General features: G+C 34.9%; 1 protein-coding gene across 1 annotated transcript; it reads left to right on the forward strand.

Moving 5' to 3' along the window:
- Positions 1-469: 469 nt before the first annotated feature.
- Positions 470-2,479, forward strand: LOC120778093 (fork head domain-containing protein crocodile). The gene has a single exon (XM_040109793.1). It carries the CDS (start codon positions 470-472, stop codon positions 2,057-2,059), a length of 1,590 nt encoding a protein of 529 aa, XP_039965727.1. The 3' UTR covers positions 2,060-2,479.
- The last annotated feature ends 24,923 nt before the right edge of the window (positions 2,480-27,402 follow it).

Consider the following 27,402-nt stretch of genomic DNA (forward strand, 5'->3'; position numbering starts at 1 on the left):
CCCAAAGGAAAAACCGCCGAGCAAATAGAAAATAAATATAAAAGTGCTAAATCCATGTGGAGCAGCGCCCCACCACCGTGTTTTTGGCTAGAGGCGTCAAGAATCTGCGACGACGCGCACGTCTGTAGCGGCGGAGTTTACTTAAAAAATACAAACAAGTGAAATTAAGTAAATATTTGCTGAGCAAACAAAGAATTTGGCGAATAGGACTTGCGACTTGCGACAACTAATTCGCGCGACGAACGATTGCGCTCAAATTAAGTAACGGTAAATAGCGTGTGATGTTAAGTTGAGCAAAAAACTTTGAGCGTTATTTAAAAAAGTATTAGAAAAGTAAATAAAAACAATAAAAAGTAAATTGGTAAACGTGTTGTGCGCGCTAGTGTCAACAACATAGTCGTGTGCCGTTATTGCAATAAAAACACTTGACTTTCAACGCCTGCAAGCCCCGTGCACAGCAACCATAACCATGCATACGCTCTTCACCGATCAGAATTCCTTCTCGCGCCATTACGCGCAAACCGCCGGCTATCCCAGCGCGGCCACCGCCGGCGCCATGACCACGGCCTCAGCTGCGGCCGCGGCACACTATGCCTACGATCAGTATTCGCGTTACAGCTATCCGGCGAGCGCATACGGCTTGGGTGCGCCACACCAGAATAAGGAGATCGTGAAGCCGCCTTACTCCTACATAGCGCTCATTGCCATGGCCATACAGAACTCGGCGGACAAGAAGATCACACTTAACGGCATTTACCAGTATATCATGGAGCGTTTTCCCTACTATCGTGACAACAAGCAGGGTTGGCAGAACTCGATACGTCACAATCTCAGCTTGAATGAGTGCTTCGTGAAAGTGGCGCGTGACGACAAGAAGCCCGGCAAAGGTTCATACTGGACGCTCGATCCCGATTCGTATAATATGTTTGATAACGGTTCGTTTTTGCGACGGCGTCGTCGTTTCAAGAAGAAAGATGTGCTGCGCGAAAAAGAGGAAGCCATGAAGCGACAAGCGATGATGAATGAAAAGTTGGCCGAAATCAAGCCATTGAAGCTGATGACTAATGGCATTTTGGATCACAAGCACATGGCGGCGCATGCACACTTCAAGAAGGAGCCCATCATGGAACTCGGTTGTCTGGCGGGCAAAGATATGCACACCGGACTGAGCACCGCCATGTTGAACTCCTGCCATGACAGCTTAGCGCAAATGAATCATCTCACCGGCACTGTGGAGCATGCCGGTTTCACCGTCGACTCACTCATGAATGTCTACAATCCACGCATACACCACAGCGCCTATCCGTATCACCTGAACGAGGATAACTTAGCCGTCGCTTCGACGCAAATGCATGCACACCATGCCGCCGCCGCACATCACGCCCAGCTGCGTCACCATCATGCCGCCCACGTCTCGCATACGCACCCGCTAACGCCTGGTGGCCATGCCGGTGTGCAACTGGGCGGCACAACCGCCTTAACATCTGGCGCCTCTCCCACAACGATCTCAACGCCACATGGACCGACACATGGCGGCTGGTATACACCTGAAACGCCACCATCCGAGCCGATTGGTAATGGCGGCGCCGGTGGGGGCAGCGGTGGAGTCACAAATGCTGGCGCACCAAGCAATAATAATAACAACAACAACAACAGCAATAACAGTCATAATCATAATGGTGCGGCAGGTGTGCATATCGGCAATCAGAATCACGCTTCTGTGCTAACCGCCACCAGCAGTCCGTCGGCTGTGATAGGTGGCGTCGTCACGGGCCACACATCACTGGGTTTCCGCGATATGCTCTTCGAGCAGAGTCAACCATGTCAAATGGACACGGGCAGCCCGAATGGCAGCCTACAGTCAGCCAGTCCACCGGCGAGCGCCAGCGCTGCAGCGGCATCGGCAGCTGCCGCGGCGTCAGTGATCAGCAGTCATCATCATCATCACCACCACCACCTGAGCGGGAATCTGGGAAATTTGGGTAATCTGAGCAACTTAAGTCATTACCGTTCGCATGTGAGCCACTATCAGGACTATGGCATCAAATATGGCGTCTAAATCAGCCAGCAAACTGAGTGGCGCTGAGGTGTGAAACGTGGCGCCGTGCTTGTGGCAGATCCGGCCTAACGGTACTCCGCTGGTGCAGCACGTGAAGCACGCATAGTCGGCTATTACCGTTATAAAGTAATGCATTTAAGTAACTGTCACACTAGTAGGACTTGAATGGACCGACACGCTTTCGCGTTAGCAACTGTAATGCAACGAAGTTTAATTACTTTTAGTAGTCGTTCTCAATACACAGTCTAAGGTATACGAATTTATATTCTAAGTGTTAATAATATTATGCTGTAGGCTTACATAAATCGATATTTATTTTTCTTTTTTGCTTTTTGTTTGAAAACAATAAACACTAGCTTCAATATATTACACGTACAATTTTATAACTGTACATATGTATGTGATTATACGATGCTATTGTGCGCGCAAGAGTTTTTAAAAATAACTAAATTTTTATGAAAACAATCATAAAAGAAAATTTAATAGAAGAAAATTTTACTAACAAGAAATTGCATTTAATTATTTTTAGTTTTATTATTATTTATAAAATTTAATCTTTTCTTGTATAAAAAAATTATAAATTTTTGTTTAAAACTTTTATTAAAAAATATATTATATTTTCTTATGTTTACATGAAACAAAAACTATAAGAAATATTAAACTAAATAGTTGTTATAGATGTTGCTTTTAATGAAAAGGTATATACAAAATATTTGTAAATAAAAAAATTAAAATTTAAAAATATTAATAATTTGATAAAAAAATTTTAATAAAAATCTTATTTGATAATAAAAATTGTTATAAATGCTTTTTTATGAAATATTTTATAAAAAAATTTTAATAAAAAACTCATAATATGAAAAAAATAATAAATTTATGAAAAAATAAACAAAAAATTCATAATTGATAATAAAAATAAAAGACGTAAAAAGTTGTTATAATTATTTCTTTTTATGAGAAAGTACATATATAAAAAAAAAAATTTAAATGAAATATTCATAATTTAAAAAAATTAATAGTTTCATAAAAACAATTTAAATAAAATATTCATAATTGATAAAAAATAAGAATCGTAAAAAGTTGTTATAATTATGTCTTTTTATATGAAAGTACATATATAAAATAATTTTAAATGAAATATTCATAATGTAAAAAATTTAATAGTTTTATAAACAAAAAAAATGAAATAAAATATTCATAACTGATAAAAAAAATAAGAATTATAAGAAGTTGTTATAAATGCTTCTTATTATGAAAAAGTATATCAAAAATTTTTAATTAAAAAATTCATAATTTTTTTCTACAATTTTTATAAAACTATTGAATATTAAAAATTATGAATTTTTTATTTGAACATTTTTTATGTTTTTTTTTTACAAAAAGAAACATTTATAACAACTTTTTTGTTTAATATTTTTTATAGTTTTTGTTTTATGTGAACATAAAATAATATAAGCCCGATTTTTATACAATTTTTTTTATAATTTGTTTATTATTCAAAAAATTTTTGATTTTCTTACAATTCACAAAAAAATGTAATAAATAATATTTATTTTATTTATACATTTCTTAAGATTAAAAAATTTTTTTTGATTTTCTTACAATTCACAAAAAAAAGTAATAATATTTATTTTATTTTTACATTTCTTAAGATTAAAAATGTTTTTTTTGATTTTCTTACAATTCACAAAAAAGGTAATAATATTTATTTTATTTATACATTTCTTAAGATTAAAAATGTTTTTTTTGATTTTCTTACAATTCACAAAAAAGGTAATAATATTTATTTTATTTATACATTTCTTAAAATTAAAAAAAAAATATTTGCAAAAATTTCCGTTACTTTCATAAAGCGCACTTTGGCCATTGTATATTTCTTTTCTCACAAAATGTGCATTAAAAATCCACAAAAGTATTTGTACACATATACATACATATATTCAACATGTATATGTGCGTACATATGTATGTGCACATGCTGTTATTTATAGGCAGTTTATTTAAAAAGTGAAATTTGTATCGGATCGCAAGAAAAGAGGCAAAATTTTCTTTTTAGAGCGGCTGAAATGTGAGTATGTGTGTGTAAGTGCACATAAATTAAACGCTAAAAACATTTGTTGTTGTATTTTAAATAAGCAAAAATATTTAATAATGGTAATACTAAAAAAAAAATAACAATAAAAAATCGTTTTAAGTACATAAGTTTTAGCGAATAGCAAAGAAATTTTGTGATCATTCGAAATAAAATCTTAAGCCTTTTCATTTTTACACAAATAAGTACACAAAAAATAAATATAATTGTTTGTAAAATATTAAACGAGTTACAAACTACAATTAACTGTAAAATAATAAGTAGTTTTTTGTAGAATTTAAGTATGGTAACTACGCTGTAAAATAAAATATCGCATTGATAACCCATATATGTAGCTAAAAATCTATGCTTACATATAGATTGGGACAAAAATTTCGAAAAATATAACAGTAAAAAAATATTGTACTGAAGAATTACACGAAAATGGTTGGTTTTATTTGTAGTGCATATATTTATATTTAGGTGACTCACATTTTTACACTTGTTTAAAAAAGTTGTTGTTGGATTGCAAATATGAATTGACGCAATTACAATGCTCAACGCCATGTTTTCTGTTCGATGTAATTTATAACTTGATGAGACTATATGAAATCCCAAACTATGTTATATCCAGATAAAGGCATGCCAATAAAGCAAAAAGTTTTCTATGGTCAGCACTTAGGAGTTAATGCGAATTGCTAGGAACTTAAGGGACAAACCTATGGTGGCAGCCAAAAAAAATGCGATTTTTAAGAATCAAAATAAAACTATATATCAATGGTTTTCAAAATTTGAGGCATATTAACATATATCTTAAGAATACGCAGTAAGCTTTCTGAAGTAAGAAATTAAATATATTTAATTTACGTACGAATTGCGACAGCACAAACAAGTCCTTCACTGCTGCAGTGAATCCAACTTTCACACTTTGACACATAAAAAATTGCTACTCGAAAATGTTGTGTATGCCAAGGCCTACCGTTGTATAACAAAATTGACAAATTGGCGGCGTTAAAGAAAGTTGAATTTTATTCATCGTTTTGGTTGTTTTTGGTTTTTCAAAAAACTTTTTGTTGACCTCAAAAAAAGTAGGGATTTCTGTGGAGAGCTGCATACAGAACATGCAATTTTTGAGAGTGATCTGTTAATTTTTCTGGGAGTAATTATTCAGCAAAATTTTAAAAATGAAAAAAAATATATATAAAATGAGAAAAAAACTGATTGGCTACAATTTAGAAGGCTGTAAATGAAAAAATATCTTAGTAAGTTTGTTTTAAAGGTATATCCTTTGGAAATATAAAAAAATATGTATATATTTTTTTAATTTAACGCTATGTTTAACTCTTAAGGTTTTAAGAATTGAGGCGTGAAGTCCTATATCTATATAGCACGGATATAATCTTAAAGTGCGAAAAGCAAATTAGGATACAATCTATAAACAGCTTCAATCCTATTTATCGTTTTTGAAAATTTGACAATTTTTCTTTAAATAAATAAAAAAAATATAAAAAAAATCGGGATGAGAGGACCTGCAAAAGGACTGAAATTCTGGGATCTAGTGGTATGGAGTGATGAATCTAAATTTAATGTCTTTGGGAATGATGGTAGACCCTATGTCAGGCGACCACCACTACAAGAACTGAACCATCGGTATACTAAAAGAACTGGGAAACATGGTGGATAATCAGTCATGGAAGGGGGGTGTTTTACTTCATGCGGAGTAGGACCACTTGTACAAGTTGAGGGCAAAATGACGGGCAGTATGTACAGAGACATTTAAGCCGAACACCTAAATGGAAATTACGCCGATAATTTACCACTAGCTTGGATATTTTAACAGGATAACGACCCAAAGCACTGCTCCAGGGTTGTTAAGAACTGGTTTGCGATGAACCATATTAAGTGGCCTGCCCAAAGCCCGGATTTAAACCCTATAGAAGATCTATGGGGGATCCGTCAAATAAGGCTACATTTTGGCAAATTTTAAAGGAAGAATGGAGCAAAATCACTCCGGTCCAATGTAACACACTGGTCCGTACAATGAGCCAACGCTGCAGGGAAGTAATTTTGCAAAAGGGATTCCCAACAAAATATTAGTCTAAATAAGACACGTTTTTTTGAACAAAACATCGAATTCTTTCATCTGATAGCTTATTTTTGCAGGTGGCTTAATTATATGAGCACGAAAAATACACACCAATGAAGAAGAAAACAGATTTTTGCTTTTAGATTAAAATTTTCCTTTGAAAAACTATAAGTACAATAATGTTTAAGTAATTTCTTTTAATTTTGTGAAACCCTTTTTTTCGATTTATCAATAAAATTCAACTTTTGTGAATTTGTACACCATAACGTTTATGTGGCTTAATTGTGTGAGCACAAGTGTATGTATCATAAACTTTTAAGCTTTCGCTGATCAATATATTTAATATATAACCATTTCAATATAAGTGGATTCTAGAATATAATTTTTTCTTCACATGTAAGCTTCTCAAAAGTGATGTTGCGTTATTTTGCATTTTAGGTGACGATATTAAAAACTGATAAGCAGCCTCCAAATGTAAACCGTAGATTTTAGAGCCTTAAATCAAATATTTGAGCTTTAAACTCACACATTTTGTTGCTTAAAATAAATTGAGGAAACATTTTGTAATTGCTACTTAAAAGAAATTATTTCAAATTGTCATTTATTTGATTGGAAATAGAGCTTAATATTGATCGTGCTATGTAACATACTTTTGAAAAGTTTCTCGGTATTTTTAAAAGCTTACGAAACTTTATGCTCTCACTTCTTTCCTCTCAATCACAATAGATTTCAACCTTATTAAGCTGTTATTTGGTGCATTTTTTCTTATTATTAAAAATTTATATATTTTATTATTATAAACAGCCAAGCTTTAATCCTTTAAATGAGATGCTGTGTTATTCAAAATTTCTTCTTATTATCTTACATGCACCATGCAGCTAATTTTATGAATGGGAATGAAAGCAAAATATTTTTTAATTTAAAAGAAGTATATATCGTCACTCAAAATGCAAAACAACGTAACATCACTTATCATAACTTACAGACGAAGAAAAAATTATATAGTAGAAACCACTCATATTGAAGCAACATTTGAGTTTTGGTTATAAAATGGTTATATACTGGTTATATTCACAGCGGCAGCTGAAAATTGTATGCTACATATACATATGTTATATGATGTAGCGAATCGTAAGCAATGAAAAACTCAATTTCGAATTTTTTGTTGCTACGTTGTGTTGCATTTTAAGTGACGTTATGTATGATTGTATATTCAAAAGCTATGTATTTGATGAGTAAACGCGGCAGTTTATTGTTGACTTGAACGTGTTTTGATTTTACTTCATTGAAGGGGCACACCTAGTGCGATAACCTAAAAAAGACGATTTTTGGGAATTAAAAAATAAGGGCTTGTATATATATTTTTTTAATTTAGATATGAATGTTTAAGAAAGCTCGGAAAAATTTTGGAATAAAAACATGAAATATTTTCGAGTTACATGCGATTTTCGATGATTTAAGGCTGAAAACAATTAAAAATTAATGAAATCGCGACGTATTTAAAAAAAAATTGAAATAATGTTTTTGGTTTTTTGCTTACCAAAGCTCTATTTGATTTCAAATTAAATTTTACAAAAATTATTTTTGTCATTGCCTTTTTTATCTTACTGGTATAAATCTTGAAGTTGGATCCTATCATGAAATAATATATTCTAAGGATCCACTGCTTTTTAAATTTACCACAGGCCCAAACCTTTTATGTGATACGATTATCCCTAAAAACTGAAATTATTATTATCATATAATATCATATTAAAATTGTATATGTTTTAATTTTGTGCATTACTTCAGTCACCTTTACGAATTGAAATACTTTTACTTTCAGTTAAGGTCAATAATTATTGTTTGAAATATAAGTATATGTCTGTATTTTGTATTGCTTGTGCGGCTATAAACGACTGCATTCCGCTACTTACACTCAGTCTCTTGCGTCGATCCCATTTTTCGGCTAGTAGCGAGTAAAGATTTGTGCACGATGTGTATTTCTGTTCTGAAAATGCTTTTCGCTTCATATATTAGTCGCGCGAGGGCCTCTTAAAATACTATTGTTTTAGAATTAAAATTTTAATAATTAGTAGAAAGGTTTTGTTAAAAACTCAGCTGATAATTAAGGTGGTACTCTCATGTGAAAGCATACATTTTACCACTTTTCAGGAAATTTTTTTTTAATGCGACAACAAAATTCAATCATTTTAATTTTTTAATTTATTTTTATTTGTATTTTGAAAGGTACAAAAAAAAATTTTTTGTTCGTTTTTTTACATTTTTTATATATTTTTTTTTAAGTCAAAGTAGTCCCCAACAAAAAAAGTAGTTCACTGGTCATGGTGATAGCGGCTGTTCATGTTGTCTGAAATAAAAAAATCGAATGGATTATTATTCAGTAGTTCTGCGGCTATCGTTCCTACCAAAAATAATCAATTTCATTTAAAAAAAAGAAAAAAAAAAGTTACGAAAATCTTGTTTTTTTTTCGTTAAAAATAGTTTAAAAAAAAAATGAAAATATTTTCGAAAATAAACAATTCTGGAAGGGACGATAACTATAAGTTAGTAGAAGAACATATCTAAATTTTAAAGCAATAGGTTGAATACTTTTTTTTTAGGACCATGACAGTTTCAGAAAATGATGATCCGAGAAAAATGCGTTTAAGACAGGTAGACAGTCGCTTACGACACGTTGGCGACTAAGAGCTGTAACTTATCAAATACTATGAATTTCGGTTTGATTTTTCACAACATGTTTTCAATAGGTTTTACTTTCAAAATATTAAAAAAATCGATTTTTCGAAGTCATTACATGAGAACACCACCTTAAATAGTTTTAACTTTAAATATATGTATACTCTTAAGAGCGTTTATATTTATTAACCGCTTGTACCCAAATATGACACCAGTTTCTCCTATGAGAAAAGCGACATAGACAGTAGTACTATTTAATTATTTCAACCATTGTCTGACATGTCGACCTCATACTCCAACTTTTGAATTAAATTATTAAAAGCTTACCGATACACTTGTAGGCCTTGTCTCCAATCCAAATCACGAATTTTGATAAAATATGTTTATTATTCGAGTAGTTTTATGGGAAGCAGCTTGCGAACTAAATTTATGTATATTCGAATGACACTGCTTTGTGGGAGTGATTTACCGATAGGGACAGCAAACGACGCCATATTTTTTCCCGATATTTTGACGTTCCTCTTCAGTAAGCCTTGCCATTTCTTCATGGAAAGATATACGATCCAACAGCGAGTCGAAATTATTAAAATTCTCTACCGAAATTCGGAGTCAGTGGCCTTCACTTTTAGAGCGAATTTTTCAATAAGACCGCTACAAAAGTTTTTTTTTTAAATAAAACAATAAAATCAATAAAATTCTTTACGCCAACAAGCCAGCGTCGATTGATGAACTTCGTACGCATATCGAACGTGAAATTGCAGCAGTATCGGCCGATTTCTGCTTGAAAACCGTCAAAAATTGGGTTCAGCGTCTGGACTTCTGCAAGCGTGCCCGTGATGGCCATGCAAAAGAAATTGAGTTCCATACATAATGGCATCAAATTTACTTTCTCAGGAATAAAGAATTTTATTGATATCCCAAACCGTTTTTGTTTCATTTGGAAAAAAACTTTTGTAGCGCTCGCATTGAGCTTTCAAAAAAGACATAGTATAAAAACAACTGAAGCATTCGCTCAATATAAAACATATTTTCGTATCATTCCATCGCTGTTACACTATATCTTGCCACAGCCATATTGGGTGACCATGAAAGTGGTGAACGGCAGTGTTTCACTTGCAATATCAAAACATGCCATCGCAATGCGTCAACCAAATGCCAAAACAATGAAAACTTAATTGTTAGATTGAATTACTGTTAAACCACCGTTTGCTAGCAAAGAACACAAATTCACCGTCGAACTGAAAATAAGTGAAGTAGTGAATGCATGTGTATCCAGGGAATTGGTAACAAATCATAGCTAACACCAAAACAACCTGTTTGCTTATAATATTGTGGTAAAAAACAAAAACTAAGAAAAAAATTATTTAACGATACAAAATATCGTTACAAGCAATCAATTGCTACCCTGTTGGAAAAATCTACCTGCTGAATAGTTGAAACTATAATTAAATACCACGGGTAAGAAAATACTAAATTGTTTCTAAAGTAGACTATGACAACTTTGGTGAAACTTGTGGATCAGATGAAGATGTTCAGTATATTATATAACCTAGTTAAGTAAAAGTTCATAAATATCACTATGACTGTTTGTTCTAATTTATTCTAGGAAGAAGAGAGAATAATTAATCTGGGTAAGTGACATATTTGTTAGAGACTTACATATGTATTTCCCAATGCCCAATGACAGAATATAGGTATCTGTCTAAATAATTCTCATATTATTTATATAAATTTTGAATGTTTTATAAAAAGTATGGTGATAATATAGGTACCTCCTTATATCTATATAATACGAAAAATGTAGTTAGTACTGCCCGATTTTGGCGTTTGCCGAATTCCCATTCTAATATCTTGTTCAATAAATTAGTTTTCTAATATAAGTAACGGGTGACCCAAGTCTTCTTTTGGGTGATCCAAGTAGATACACTTTTTCTATAGCCGTTTTTTTGACAGATCACGCGTGAGTCGTGTCAAGTTGTCATGTTATTTTTGTTCAATATTGTTCGGCGTTTGATGATGGAAAGACTTACGACTGAACAACGTTTACAAATCGTTTAACTTTATTCACGTTATGTAAAGAATGTATTTCGACCACTTCCCTCAACTTACGCAGCACCATCACACAACTTGAAAGCTACCATTCATTATTGGATAATATTCGACTGAATAGACCACGTAGAAAGAAAATACAACAACGTGACTGAGAGTGTACACGAACGACTTGACGGGTTTTACGTCGAGATCTTAAATTGTAAGTGTACAAAATACAGTTAGTGTAAGAACTGAAGCCGTTTTACCTTCGCAAGCGATATCGCTTTATGCTCTATGCGCTTTTGAAGAGTTCTAAAGAGACCATACGTTTTTGAGCCAAATTTTGTTCAGCGATGACGCCCATTTCTGGGTCAATGGGTATGTATGTATGTCGACCGTTATCGTGCCAGGATAACCGACTATTTGATGCTTGAAATTGAAGCTCATGATCTCGGCGATATTTGGTTTAGACAAACTTCCCACACATCGCGTCAGTTAATGGATTTATTAAGACAACACTTCGGTGAGCAGATGATTTCATGTTTTGCGCCATTCGGTTGACCACCAAGATCGTCTGATAACGCACCATTTTTCTGTGCGAATATGAAAGTCTAAAGTCTATGTGGACAATCTCGCTTTAATTCAAGCCGTGGAGCAACACATCATGCGTGTCATTCGCCAGTTACCAGTCGAATTGCTCGAACGAGTCATCGAAAATTAGACTCAACAGACGTAGCCGCCACCAACATTTGAACGAGATAATCATCAAAAATAAGTGGCAAAAAATGTTTTTTCTAATGATAATAAACATTTCTTAACACTTAATTTGGAGTTGTTGTGTTTTTTCTTAAAAAAAGTATTGAACCTTAAAATAGATCTCCCTTTACTTACATATATATGATCGCTTTCACTCAAAAGCTATTTTGTACCGAATTTAGAAATCTCTGGAAACATTTAAGACTAAAGAATAAAGAGAAATAGAGAGCGGAAATTAGGCAATCAGGCATGTTCCAGAAACCGAATGAAATTTAGGTGATTTGGTTTTAACAAACACAATTTCTTGAACGAACGCAAAATAATGATTTCACGTTCAAAAGGACTAGGGATAGGCTGTTTGTAATTCGAATCCGTTTGAAGTTGCTAATGTTCGCTTTTAATACATTTATTTACAATTTTATATTTGTTTGAGTTTTAGAGTGGGACTATACTGGATCTACTGGGTTGAATAGGAAATGCATGGCAAAACCTTTTTCTTGGAAGAATTTGGTATACTTAAAGGCTTGATTGTATTGATAGCAGGCATATTAGGTTAGCATTACAGTATCGCAATAGCTACTTAGTGAAATTGTAATTTCTTTTCACAACGTTACAATCCGTATTTTATCTCATTAAAAAGTCCTTTAGTAAAAGCTTGAGTACAATTGTCATCTGTTAAATATTTTTGCGTTTGTCCCTAAGCTTGATTATGAAATCAATCAAATTTCACTCGTTTGGTTAGGTAATCAGACTGATATTCATGAAGTCATGAACGATCTCACATGGGACAGCTTGAAACGCGTGCTCGTTGTGATTAATGGAGGCCTGCTTCAGAGGCTTAAAAAAATATACATTTTTGAGAATTTTTTTGGGAGGGAAAAAATAGTTGATTAAAGCGAAATTTCGAGGGTTTATAATTATATATTTAAACATAACCCGCAAATTTTTTTAGATACGAAATCTTTTATATTCTGACTTTGGGAAGCAATTGCCCGATGCATCTCGCATGTGCGTTTGCCGGTTGATCAGCTCGGCCTTAATTCCCCACTATTATATTTCACCTCTATTTGACAATATTTCGAATTTCCATCTAAAACTTTGGGAACACATTCTTAAATATTTTTTAAAGAGATTTAACCAAGAAAAAAGATTTTTTGAAGCTTCTAAAGCAGGATCGCCCCTTAACATACCGTCGCATATCAACAAAGCGCCTTGAGGCTGCCAAAACTTGGGTGAGATGGGTTATATCAAAACCAGGTTGATTCATAAAAGGTGTGACTACTGTGGTATTTCAGCCATAAAAGTTGGACTTTGGAAGATGGACTGGGTGAGACCCAATAAGACAGTGTCCAGTTGGGATAAATATCTTTCCGATGATGCGAACTTTGTTAAAAGCAAGTAATTCAATAGACCTCTTATGTTCTGCTTTGATACAGAAAAATATCACTGTTGCACAGGTGTTAGTTGTTAAGTGGTTACATACAGTTAGAACGCCGAAAAAAACGAATTTTCAGATTTTTTTCTGAGAAAACTTTTAAATCAATTGATCCAAAAATGTGTACGTATAGTATGAACGAGGTGTGTTCAAAAAATATCGCGAAAGTTTTGCTGACAGTTTTCTTCGATTGCAGGGGCGTGGTGCATCATGAGTTCTTGCCACAGGGAAGAACGGTCAATAAGGGATATTACCTGCAAGTTATGCGCAATTTGCGCGAAGCAATTCGCCAGAAACGCCCGGATTTGTGGAAGAACAAAAATGGCTTTTGCACCACGATAACGCCCCTGCACACACATCGTTGCTTGTGTGCGACTTTTTGTCCAAAAACAACACACTAATGATGCCGCAGCCACCGTATTCCCCAGATCTGGCCCCTGTGACTTTTTTTTCCCCCTAAACTGAAGAGGCCCATGAAAGGACGACGTTACGCTTCTCTTGACGAGATAAAGACGGCATCGAAGGAGGAGCTAAAAAAAAATGATTTTTTGAAGTGCTTCGAAGATTGGAAAAACCGTTGGCACAAGTGTATAATATCTCATGGGGATTACTTTGAAGGGGACAAAATAGATATTCATGAATAAATAAATAATTTTTGAAAAAACACAAAATTCGCCATACTTTTTGAACACATCACGTATTAGTAAAAATATTTATTTGGAAAGGAACCATAGCTGATCTCCGGGAGCTCTTCTGAGCTGGATCTTCTGAAATTAAAAAAAAAAAACAGATTTCTTTAAAGTAATGTTAAGTCTAGCAAAGCAAATCGAAGGAATAAGCAAAATAGAATTTTTTGACAAAATGGCGGTATCTCCAAAAACAAAAACGATTATTGACCAACATTTGTTTAGAAAAAAAAATTATTGATGTGAAAATTAATTAATAAAAAATATATTTAAGAAGCTCATGATAAAATTTGCGACTAATCAGCTTAGCCATTTTCGAGTAATGTTAATCACCGACTCTGGAAACACCATTTTGTTAAAATCGAGTTTAAAATTTGGAATGCACTTCCAACCACTCTGAAACGCCTTTTTAAATTTGCGTACAACTTCGAAAATATTCACCGGAACGATATGTACATGTATGTACATTAAGAAATTAAAATAAAGAATCGAAAGTTCTAACTGTATATAACCCCTTAATCAAGAGACCAGCAGAGCCCTTTATTACGAGCTCAGTTCCCAGCGATTGCTTTATGTCGCTCTCTAAACAAAGCTGTACTTCGCAGCAATACTTTTATTGCTACTTTAACTGCAGTCACTTCTGCTTGAAAAATACTAAAATAGTCTGGTATCCTGCAGCTAAAACTAATTGACAGCTCTTAACAGAAAACTGTCCCTCCAACCTTCCTCCACCAATATATCCCTTGTTTGCATGTATCAACGTTATACTTGCAAGTTTTTCGTTTTCAAATTCCAATTAAACATGTGAATTCGGTATTTGATCTCGATATCACATCAAAATTATTCGGTTTCAAACCGAATCATTTCGTTTGTTTGTGAAACTGAATTACAAAACATAGCTGAATGTCGATCTCAATTCGTTAGTTTCGTTTTATTTGAAACTACTATGTACATATATATGTCCCACAAATGGTGCCCAACCAGTAATTTTTTTGTCATGCCAGAATGCTGCAATTGACCTCGTCGATATGAACGCTTTGTTATTATAAATCAACGACTACTTTTAATATAAACCGTTACTATTTCGGCGTTTTGCTTTGGTAGCAATCAATCCATAATTCGAGTTCTTCTTAAATGAGATTTCCATCTGACTTATTCGGCTAAATTACCGATATTAAAGATGGTATATTCTGTTATTTTCCGTACTTCTAACGTCTGGGCAACGAAGTGTTCGCCTGAGCTCGTTTAATATCTTTTACATTTGATTTATGTAAAAATGTCTAAAAGAAAGGAGTAGTTACTAATCTTCAATATTTTTCAGCGAATTTTCAAAAAGATAATGAAATGTAATATATTGCATCGGCCCGATTTTGTATATATGCTTCGACTAGAGTTTGAACAGCGATCTAAAGAATGTCAGACTTAATTGGAAAACTTCAAGGAGGAGGAGGATAGATTCTCAAAGAAAGAAGTTTTCCTTTTAAGGACTTGAATTTAATCAGTTAGTTAGTATGTTAGTTATTTGCACTAATAGTACGATCTGAACAATGTGTTCGTAATTTATACCACTTCCTTAGAAAGTGATCCAATCCAAAGTTTGTGAAGATATCTTGTCAAATAAAGTGTTTTCCATACAAGCTCTCTACTTCATACGATCACTTTGTATGGTCTTCTTATTATTGAAAACGGCTTAGGAGAGTTTAACCATCGACAAAGTCATTTGGATAGTTTTGTAGACCTTGAGCTTACATTTTCAAATATTGATATGGTCCGGTAAAGGATAACATAGCCCAGATACAATATTAAATAAAACCTTCCAAAATATTAGAGAGACTGAAAGGTAAAAGTTTTGTGTCTACTGCAGTATTGAAGATTGAGTTGATCTTATCAGGATTTATGAAAAAATAAAGCAATATTTCGTCAAAAAAAGTGTATTCAAAGAGTTACTAATTTATAGTTGTGTACATATTTATTTATGTATATAATGTCACCACTTTCTCTGACTGAACTGAATGATTACAAAATCAAAAACTGACGGCAAATTAGCGCCTTTTAGTTAAAATATCCAAAATAAAAAATCGTATAAATACTAAATACTATTTTTAGCCATGGACAAATGATTAAATTGATTTCATTGAACGACGATTTAAACGTCAAAAATACAAAAGTTGGATTAGAAACTCGTTCCGCTTGATGACAACTTGACAGGTGGGCCAGTTTGATTGAAATCGCCACTAAATGGTATTTATCAAAATGACAGACGCTACGAAGAAGATATACAGCATGGGGCCATGATTTTTGAATGAATAGTGATGAGCATCTACGAGAGTTTCCAATATACATACATACATATATTGACATATAGATATATAAAACCACATATGTTATATGTACGCACAATTACTATACAGACACACTGTCATCCAGCATGATATTGTGACAACCACAGTGGCAGTAGAAATCTAAATTCATACAGATTCGTTTCAAAAGCGAATATATCGTTACACTGTGCGACAAATATCGATAAACACTCTTTCTTTAAAGACATTTTTGCTAATAATTTTTCTATATGATTCTCTTGAAGCATTTTATAAAGCGTTTTCTTAAGCTAAAGGCTGTCCAATGAGTGCTTTCAGGACTGTCATTTTTCGGTTCATCATAATGTAAAGCTCGCTCTCAGTTCTGTCATAAATGCCTGTAATTTAATTTGAACTCATGCATATCATCTAGTTATATTCTTACCTTGGTCAGTGCAATTATTTTATTGTTTTCGATAAATATATCCTTAAAATTGACGATGTTGGACTTCTTCGACGAAAGCTATCTGAACATAGACAAAGCATATTAAGAAAATACATCCAAAAATAATATCTGGGAAAAACTGTAGAAGAGTTTTTCCAAAGAGATAGCTTAGTCAAATCCCTTACTTGGAGAGATAACCCTGCTCCTGTCATAACTCTAGTTCGAGACCCATACATCAAAAATATATAGTATATCACTCATAAAGACTTTTAGCAATTATAGGTATATATCAGTAGAATCGGAGGAACATAGCAACGATTTCATCAAATTTTATATCAGAATCCATCAAACTACAGATATTAAAACGATTAAGGTCAAAGGTTGTATTCCGTATTACAGATATTTATTGTTGGATTTCCGCTTCTGAAGAAACATTGAAAAGTTAGAGAGGTTCATCTTTTGCTACACAGTGTAAGCAGTCGAAAATTGTAAGTATTTATACTTGTAAATATATCTACATACATATGTACATATCAACAACGCAATGCTGTACGTTTATAAACGGTTAATTTTGAAAAAAAAAACTTTCAATTGCACACACCCACCAATAATTGGCTTTGTTTGTGACTATTGTTGTGTAATGAATATGATAAATTTACGAAAAAGAGAGAAATTAATAAGTATAATAAAAAAAGCTAAAAGGCCGCAATATTAAAACTGGCTGGCGCCAAAATTGTCGTACTCAAGTGCACGAGGGCCAGACAGTATCACAAAAGAGAGAAAAAGCTTTTTAAAAGTATTACAAAAAAAAATTCGGACAATAGAGCTAAAATTAAAGTATTTCGATGATTTTTTATGTGCTTCCATGTACATGTGTGTATGTATAATTCAATTGAAATTACAACAAAAGCTAAAATTATTATAAAAGTGCTTACGAAAAGTAACCGTAAAATTGGTGAAAATAATAACAACAACTTGACCGACACACCAATGTTAAAAAAATTGTAATAAACCAAAAAAAAAAAGATTTGAAATGTGACTATACATATACATATGTATGTATGTATATATATGTGCTTAAAAAATAAGGGGACATTTGATTTTAAACTGCGCGCGTCGAAGGATTTCGAGAATTATTTTTTTTTCTAGGTTGGTGGTACTGTCAGTCACAGTTAAGTCAAATTTCATGTCAAAATATTCATTAGTGTTTGAGATACGTGTCGTTTTGTGAGCTGCTAAAAGTGAGTTTTTAGTTTTTTGCGATTTCGAAATTTGTTGAGCAAAGAATTTGCATAAAATTTTGTTTACGGAATCAATTTTCTGCTGCGGATACGTTGAGGATGGTGCAGAAAGCCTTTGGTGATGAGGCTATGTCTAAAAAAAATGTTTACAAGTGGTATAGTGACTTCCACGCCGGCCGTGAACGTGTCGAAGACGAAGAGCGTCCAGGGCGACCATCAACCTCAACCGACGAAGCACCCGTTCAACAAATCAAAGATTTGGTGTTGAAAAACCGTCAATTAACAATTAGAGACCTTGCTGATGAAGTTGGCATATCGAAAGGCTCAGCCAATACCATTTTGAAGGACGTTTTGGGCCTCAAGCGCGTCAAATCTCGAATGGTACCGAAAACATTGAATTTTTTGGAAAAAAGGCGTCGCGTTGAAGTGTGTGAAACGATGCTTTCCGACTACCAGGGTGTCATGAAACGCATTATAACTGGCGATAATCGAGCGAATATCGTACCAAAAGATAGCCGAGACCAAAAAAAATGGCGCCAAAGTCGCTCAAAAATCAAGGTCATGTTGACTGTTTTCTTCGATTATCATGGTGTTGTGCATTATGAATTCCTTCCAATCGGTCAAACAGTCAACAAGGAATATTATTTGAACGTTATCCGCCTAAAAAGGCCGGAATTGTGGAAAGACAATTCTTGGTTTTTACACCACGATAATGCACCATCCCACACTGCCCTCGTAATTCGTGATCATTTCGCCAAAAACTCAACCCATATCGTTCCGCAACCACCGTATTCACCTGATCTGGCGCCGTGCGACTTCTGGCTGTTCACCAAGCTCAAAAGACCGCTCCAGGGACACCGTTTTTATACGATAGAGGAGATTCAAGCCGCAGCGAAGACGGAACTGAAGGCCATCCCGGAAAGTGACTACAACCAGTGTATCGAAAATTGGAAAATCCGCATTGCATCGGGAGGGGATTACTTTGAAGGGGATGAAATTGATTTGGAAGAATAAATAAGGAATTTTTAAAATAAATACAATGTCACCTTATTTTTTGGGCACAGTATATATTTTGTGCTCATAGTAATTGTGTAGCTCACGACTGCTTTGTTGTTAGTGTCTTTGGAGTAAATTTGACTGACTCCAGTTGGATTCAAAAACAAGACAGTTTTTCATATCTTCATATCTATGCTATGAAGGTCAAAGCGTCATTTGGTCGACTATCGCTTTTTGTTTCTAAAGAACTGATAGTTCATTTGTGGAGACATTCTTCTTACACATACGTTTACTAAAATTCGAGCAGCCTCATATAAGATTCATCTTTGATATCAGTGCAGTGACTACTTACTCTTTCTCTCTTTATACATAGCTACGATTATGTCAACTCACCTCAGCACCCCTCAAAACAAAAGATTTTGAGGTTCCCTACTTCTTTTAAAGAAAAACGCAGCAACTTCAAATTTAAGGAGGAATGTTTATTATCATGCGAAAAAACATTCTTTAGCATTTAATTTTTGAAGATTATCATTTTCAAATGTTGTCCGCGGCTATGTCGCAGATTGTTCAACCGTTAAGTCCGCTTTTCGTTGGCTCGTTCGAGCATTTCGAATCGAAGCGGGATTTTCCGTATAGACTTTGGACTTTACATGTGCGGGAAAAGTCTATCGTCAATCTTGTGGCTAATCGACCGGCCCCAAATATGAAATTATGTATGTGCTCAACGAAGTGTTCTCTCAATAAATCCATTGACTGCGATGTGTGGGAATAGAGATTGTCTTGTTGAAACCAAATGTCGGTGAGATCACAAGCTTCAATTTCAAGAATCGAATAGTTCATTTTTGAATGTGGATCGATGATTCCACCGGCCCACAAACCACACCAAACCGTTGTTTTTTCTGGATAAAAAGACAGCTCTTGAATCATTTCAGGTTGTTCTTCATCCCAAATGCGGCAATTTTGCATACCCATTGAGCCAGAAATGGGTATCAAAGACGAACAAAATTTGGCTCTAAAACGTTGGATCTTCTTGGAATGTTTTAAAGAGCCCATAGATATCGCTTGAGAAGATCGAGTGGCTTCAGATCTTGCACAAGCTGTATTTGTTACGCTTTCAAATTAAAATCTCGACATAAAATGCGCCAAGTCCTTCCATGCGCCAGCCCAAGTTCCTGCGTACGGCGCCGAATTGACTCTCTACGGTCTTTGTGTACACTCACAGCTACGGCTGCTACATTTTCTTCACTGCGTGCTAGACGTCTATGCGGTCCAATATTATTGAATAATGTCAAAAACAGCTTTTGAAGAAAGTACCTCTATTTGGATCACCCTATATTTGTGCAACTATATTCCTGCGATCAGGTTCCCGGACAATATTAAGCGCTTTTGCGATTGCTCTGGCACATGAGTTCTTAAATTAATTTCCCATTTGAGGGTCTTGGACTGGTACAGATAAGTCCTTTAGGAAGCCAGAAAACTCCTTTAATTAGACTTGTGGATGTAGAAAGCGCCTTGATTGCACAATAAGAGTAATTTTCTTATTTTTATTTCTATTCCCGCTAGTTAACTTGAATGGCTAAAAGAGTGGGATCTAAGAATTACAAACACAAGTTATTCAGGCAGGAAATAATTCGAGCTCGTCTTCTTCATAAAATTTCTACATCTAATATAGTACATGGGCGAAAAATAAGCTTCCAAAACTATAGAAAGGCGAACCATGCTGAGAACGAAGAGCTCACAATGATGTTATTGTAACAATTATCTAAACCTTGCTTGGGCAAAACAAAAACTTAACTGTCGTCGAAATCACTTAACGGTAGGCTCAAGAAACGACGCGTTTCGACGGATTTGGACTTTGGGTGCTAAGTGAGTTGGTTTCATTGGGCATGCAAGGAAGTAACTGCAGGGACTCATCGTATGCAGGACATAGGTTTTGTATGTCAGAATCTCTTAAGTGGGTTGCGAAGTTGCGAATGACGTTCATTACCTGTCGGAAGTTGATCGCAAAAATCAGCCGAAATTTCGGGCGCATATTGTTTTAATTTGTCTACAGATTAAAGGAAAGCTCTTGTGGTGTTCTACGGAGGGGAAAACAGAAAATGCCTGGATAGAAGTGTATTATGCTCCATTATGCAAGAGTAGTGCTTCGCTATGTAGATGTTCGATGGGAGATATCACCAGATATGGGAGCTATGTGATCGTGTGCATCTTCTCTTTTGCTTCCTGATGCATCCGGGCCAGACCATATCGGGCCTGCGTACTTTTTGACCGGCTGGCCGAATGCCTTGTATGTTGCCAACATCGTCTCTTTGTTTTTGCTCCAACTACTTGTCCTTAGGTATTTCAGAATGATGTTGTGGCTCTGTAGTCGGTCGTAAGTATGTCTTTAAATTTCTATAGACACATATTCCTCAGAATTGAACACTCTACCGAAGTGCCCACTGCGACAAAGTCAAAACTCACACCGGCGAGGTAGTATGGGGCTCTAATCCTGATTGTTCCACGAAATTCGCATTTTTTTGTATATATCTCGTAAATGCAAGAGCTATAGAAAAAATGTACATGAAAAACTTGTAGGAAATTTTATTTGCTACAAAAAAGTTCCGAAGTCAAAATCGGTATCGTTAATACTTCTTGATATATTCGGCTTTTTAAGTAATTTTCAGGGAATTTTTTTAGGATACTTCCAAGGAAATTTCATGATGGGAGTAAAATAAATTAATAGCTCAAAAACAAAACACCCTAATGAACATACTATACATATGTATATGTACATACTTATGTAGCTCACTGTACAGCTGGACTTAAGGGGTCAGTAGGGTATTCTTTTTCCAAATTATTTTTTTGTTTTGAAATTTCTCTTATACTCTTAGAATTAATGTAGAAACCCACCTTACCATTGGAAGGTTTCGAAAAAGGACAAAAAATAATAATACCGCTCGACGTTCCGAGCGCTCGGAGTGCACACCTCAAACTTTAAACGAGTTTTTCTCAAAACACAGTTTTCTAAACTGGCGGACACTCTTAATTTTTTTTTGAAATGTTCACAAAACGCCTTGATATCGTCCCTATTTATTTCTATAATTTATTGACAATGTTATGAAAAAATTTATTGGGCAATTCACAACCTGTCGTAAAGCATCGTAAAATTATAAAAAAAAACAAGTGTAGAAAAAAAAACCTTAATTACAAATTAAAAAAAAACAGACCAGATTACCTACCCTATTGACCCCTTAAATGGTATTTGTGTGTGTCAAAAACTATGCACCCCACGCCACTTTACTCCACTTCACTCCACGCCACACCGGACCACTTCTTCTAATCTTCAGCACACAAAAATAATAATTCCGCAATGAATGCCTTGAGCTATGTACCATTGAAGTGGTGGCACGCGTGCATAAGATCCCAATCTCTGCATACTCAGCATCCACCACACACACACATGCATGCATACAAGTATATGTGTATAACCTGTTTGCACCGTACTCAACACTGTAAATATTTTTTATACATATTTATATGTATGTGAGATGAAGTACACCAACAATGTCAATATGTTTACTTAAACAAAATAGCTGCTGCGGTTAATGTTGCATCCGTTTGGTCGTGTGGCGTTAATTTGTTTGCTGCACTTTGTTGTTGGTGTTTCTAATGTGAAGCTGTAAAGTTTTCAGTGCAAATATTTGATAAAAATTTCTGAGCAAAACAAATTATATATATCTATATGTTTTACTCGATAATCCATTCATTCCTCAGCTCATGCTCATAAAGCTAATATCTGGCTGACAACTTGACAAAATATATGTATGTATGTATGTGCGAATAACCGTTGATTAAGTACTTTGGTGACTTCTTGCCTTTAATTAAGTAATGGTGTATCTTTTAGAGCAGGTATTTGAATTCAAGAGCGGTGAAAGGCACACGAAAACAAATTTTTCAAAGAAAGTTTCTAACTTTTGCTGTGGGTAAATGAAATGGTGCTGAAGCTCCCAGGCTTTTGGGAGGAAGCCTTTCTCGAGACAGAGGACCGGAACTGCATTTCGACCATTCCGAAAGTGAAGACGCTTATACCTCTGGGATGCGCTTCGACTATTTCAAAGGAAAAACTCTGATGTACCAACGAAAGATTGGAGGGTGTTGAAGGCCACCAACTCCGGCCAAAAGGATGGCAGCCAGATCTACATCTTCCAAATAAACAAAAAGGTCCAAATCTTTTTGCACGGCAGGATCGGGAAGATGGCGTGGGGTGTATTTACGTAGGTTGCCTTCTACAATTCAGGATATGGCAACTCTAGCGTTGCAAACTGGAAACTGCAACGTTATTGTAGAGTTTGATGGTAAGCATACTCAGAACGTTTTGACACACGAGCGCTATTTGTGTTACAGTAACTTAAAATATTCTTCTCGACCAAAAAATGAAATTAAATCACTTACAACTAACGCGGACTAACTCATTAAAAGTGCATAATTCAATTATGGACGATGAAGCTCCATCTAGAGCCAGTGTTTATCGATGGTGTGGTGATTTAAATCGAGGTTGTGGATCACTAGAAGAAGAATTTCGTGAATGTCGTCGAAAATCAGTTGTTGTTTCGGAAACTATTGATGCTGTGTGCAAAGTATTATTGCCAGATCTTGATGTGGCCTGTCTTAAAATAGAGACAACTGTAAGCATTAGTGGAGCGAGCATTGATTCAATATGGCATGTTCAGTTGACTGTAAAAAAATATTTGTCCACGTTGGAGTCCACACAATTTATCGATCGCTCAAAAGAAGGCTACCGTCGATTATTCGAGAGAAGTGTTAAAAAAAACGATAGCGATGCTTCGAAACATATCTATGGAATCGTGACAGATGGTGATACTCGTATGTAGGTTTACGCGTGGCGTGGCACTACTGTCATCTGGTCGGTGGATTTGGAAGCGAAAGACCTCTGCCAATAGGTACTGACGTGTTATCGACGATGAGGGTGAGTCATTACTAAATTTTATACTTGTAAGTTATCTAGCAATAGTTAACCGGGTGAAGGAACCAATATGTATGGATCCTACTTCGAAGATCGTATGTAAGAAGTAAAACTCTCGGCCCGTCGGGCCAATAAAGCACATAGCTGCTAAATAAATTTAAGGTTATAATCAAGTTCTTGTATATTAAACATTTTTATTGAAAGAGTTATCTTCACTGGATTTGGCATGACTTTATTTCCAAGGTAACACTACAGTCTCCAGACAAATTCTTTTCTGTTAGCAACCTTCGCAGCCATACACCTACCAACGATGTCGACGAGCAAAATGTGCAAGATGGCGTTAAGTATCATGGTTGGAGTGGAGCTTAGTTCATCGCACATGCTCGTGGAACGTTTTGGACTTTCTTTGCAAGTGTGGTCTTTTCCAGAGCAATCCATCACATAAAGAATTCACAGAACATAATGGGCTTGACTATGGTGTCGTAGAGCTAGAGGACCACTTTCGGTGAGAGATCCCACCATTTGCCAATGGCTCCTGTACATTAATACAAAGCAATCGATGGTTTTTGCGCTACCTTTTTTCGATATTCGACTTCCATGAAATGAAGAGAAGAGCTAACTGTACCTTGTGGACTCACCCTACTCACAATTCGTCGAGTATATGCCTTTCTTTATACTGTTTCAATCACTCTGTCGCTCAGAAGACTGCAAATAAGGTGTTTGAGGTTTGATTCAACCGCAACACCGTCCAGAGCATTTACGACTGCTTTCGGTAGGGCGTTATTCAAAGCTCCCTCTATATCAAGGAAGGTCCCAACAGCGAATTCTTTAATCCTGATGGCTTCATCAAGCCATGACACGACATGCAAGCTGCAACTCAACAATAAAAAATTCATATATGTGGGACACTACTACCAGTATAGCTTTGATGACAGCGAAGTAAAAGTATTTTCTTGTTTCCTAATTAATTCAATACATAAAAACTAGAAAAAAAAAATAGTGAGCATATTAATTTCATGACTTTACCTTTGCGAGAAATTTATGAATATAATTAAAATTTATTGCCATTAAAATTACATGTTAACAAATGCGAATACATATTGTTGTTTGTTATTTCAACAAGCTTTAATAACAGCCCAAATACTTATACATATGTATGTATGTACATTCCAGAATAGTTGTGCTAACACAAATGACAAGAATATCCTGACGCTGACTGTTTATACAGTATAAAGATAGCCAACCTTGAGAAGATGTAGTTTTCAAACAGACTGGCTGAACAAATACAACTGAATGCATGTGATAAACAAGTCATGGCCATACAATCTCCACATCAATTTCTATTCTTCTCCATAATTTATAGTCAAGTGATTGCTTATAATTTAAGCTTAATATAATAACACTACTCAACAAAATTTGAAGTTTTTTTCATCACATGAAAATGCATATCAAATTTTGAATCCACTAGGGCCACTAAACAATAATATGCTAGTTAAAAAATGTACCCCTCAGTTATTCTTGTGTCATCAAAACATATATTTTCTTAAAAAATACAAAACATCAGCTGCATTTAAATAAAATATTAATTAATTCAAAAAAATATACTTTTGATTTTCGTGAATATTTTGCTTTGGATTTCTCGGTTTTTCATTTTTACGATTTTTCTTAATTGGCGGACAGGATAGAAAAAAAAACTAAACGTCGTATGAAATTAGGGCAAAGTTTATTATCTTTGGCATTAAATTATTCTATTTAAACTAAAAAAACTAAGAAAAAACAAGTTTGAACATATTTTTAAACAACATAAAGTCACTTTTTTTTTGGTCAAAAACCACTTTTTTTTTTATTTAAAAAAAAAATGTAAAATTTAAACTTTTTTTTTTGGAATTTTTTTAGTTTAACTAGAAGATAAATTATTAAAAAAAAAATTGAATCTCTTTGAATTTTTATTTCCGACAGAAATTGCGACCTGCAACGTGCCCGCCGTCCGACAAGGGCACATGCGAGATGCATCGGGCAATTGCTTCCCAAAGGCAGAATATCAAAGATTTCGTATCCAAAAAATTTATGAATAGAAATTTCGCTTTAATCAATTATTTCTTTCCCTCCCAAAAAACTTAAAAAAAAAAACGAATTTTTTAAGCCTCTAAAGCGGGCTGCCCCTTAAGGAAATGTCCTAATGAAATCGCTCACTTTATTCGTCACTCACTGGATCTTGGACGTCGAACAAAATTATTAAATATGTATGTATGTATTGTTAATGAGACTACACCCACATAAACAGAAATCAACACAAAGTTCATGTCACAAAAAGCGTGTTGACCAGTGCTATGTGTCTGCTTACCAATAAAGTACTACATATATGCTATATAATATATTAAGAGCATATCCTTCTCTTCCTTTGACACTCTTTGAAATAACAACTGCTCAATAATATTGCTTTGCTGCTCAATATCAAAATGCAATCCTGCACACAGCCAAATAAAATGTTCAAATTTTCGTTGCATTTCAAAGGCACAGTTGGCAATCATCTACTGCTGCGGTCCGAGTGGAGGTAATTTAAATATTTATGCAAGCCAATTAACAACTGCAACCAGATGTCAATAAAGCGTCAGCTGAGTGAGCTCATATAAACAGCCACTTTACAGTCGCTTGCTAAAGTAACAAACACCAAAATGTATTATAAATTGACGCTAGCAAACCATTGTGTATTAAGTTATCGTAGGATTTAGGGATACACAGTGGGCTCTCGATAACTTAAATACATATTCGAGTGGAGTTGACTACAATTCAATGCTTCAAAAGCTTAATTATATAAAGGAAAGCATGAGGCATATTTCACTATTTTAATTTTTCAGCAATAAATAAAAGCAAGGAAAAAGATTAATTTCGATTGCACCGGAACTAGAATACGCTTCACAAATACAAAAGCATCGGTCATTTTGTTTGGCAGATACTGTGCCCAAAAAATAAGGTGACATTGTATTTATTTTGAAAATTCTTTATTTATTCTTCCAAATCAATTTCATCCCCTTCAAAGTAGTCCCCTCCCGATGCAATGCACTTATGCCAACGGATTTTCCAATCTGCGAAACACTGGTTGTAGTCACTTTCCGGGATGGCCTTCAGTTCCGTCTTCGCTGCGGCTTGAATCTCCTCTATCGTATAAAAACGGTGTCCCCGGAGCGGTCTTTTGAGCTTGGTGAACAGCCAGAAGTCGCACGGCGCCAGATCAGGTGAATACGGTGGTTGCGGAACGATATGGGTTGAGTTTTTGGCGAAATGATCACGAATTACGAGGGCAGTATGGGATGGTGCATTATCGTGGTGTAAAAACCAAGAATTCTTTTTTCACAATTCCGGCCTTTTCAGGCGGATAGCGTTACGCAAACGACGCATAACGTTCAAATAATATTCCTTGTTGGCTGTTTGACCGGAAGGTTTGGAAGGAATTCATAATGCACAACACCACGATATTCGAAGAAAACAGTCAACATGACCTTGATTTTTGAGCGACTATCGCGCGATTTTTTTGGTCTCGGCTCTCTTTTGGCACGATTTTCGCTCGATTGATCGGCTGTTTCGGGGTCGTAAGCATAGATCCAAGTCTCATCGCCAGCTATAATGCGTTTCATGACACCCTGGTAGTCGGAA

Source organism: Bactrocera tryoni, chromosome 5, assembly GCF_016617805.1.
Source record: "Bactrocera tryoni isolate S06 chromosome 5, CSIRO_BtryS06_freeze2, whole genome shotgun sequence".
Lineage (NCBI taxonomy): Eukaryota > Metazoa > Arthropoda > Insecta > Diptera > Tephritidae > Bactrocera > Bactrocera tryoni.

Coding starts and splice junctions, on each gene's coding strand:
- LOC120778093 (XM_040109793.1), top strand. CDS start 470: ATGCATACGCTCTTCACCGATCAGAATTCCTTCTCGCGCCATTACGCG.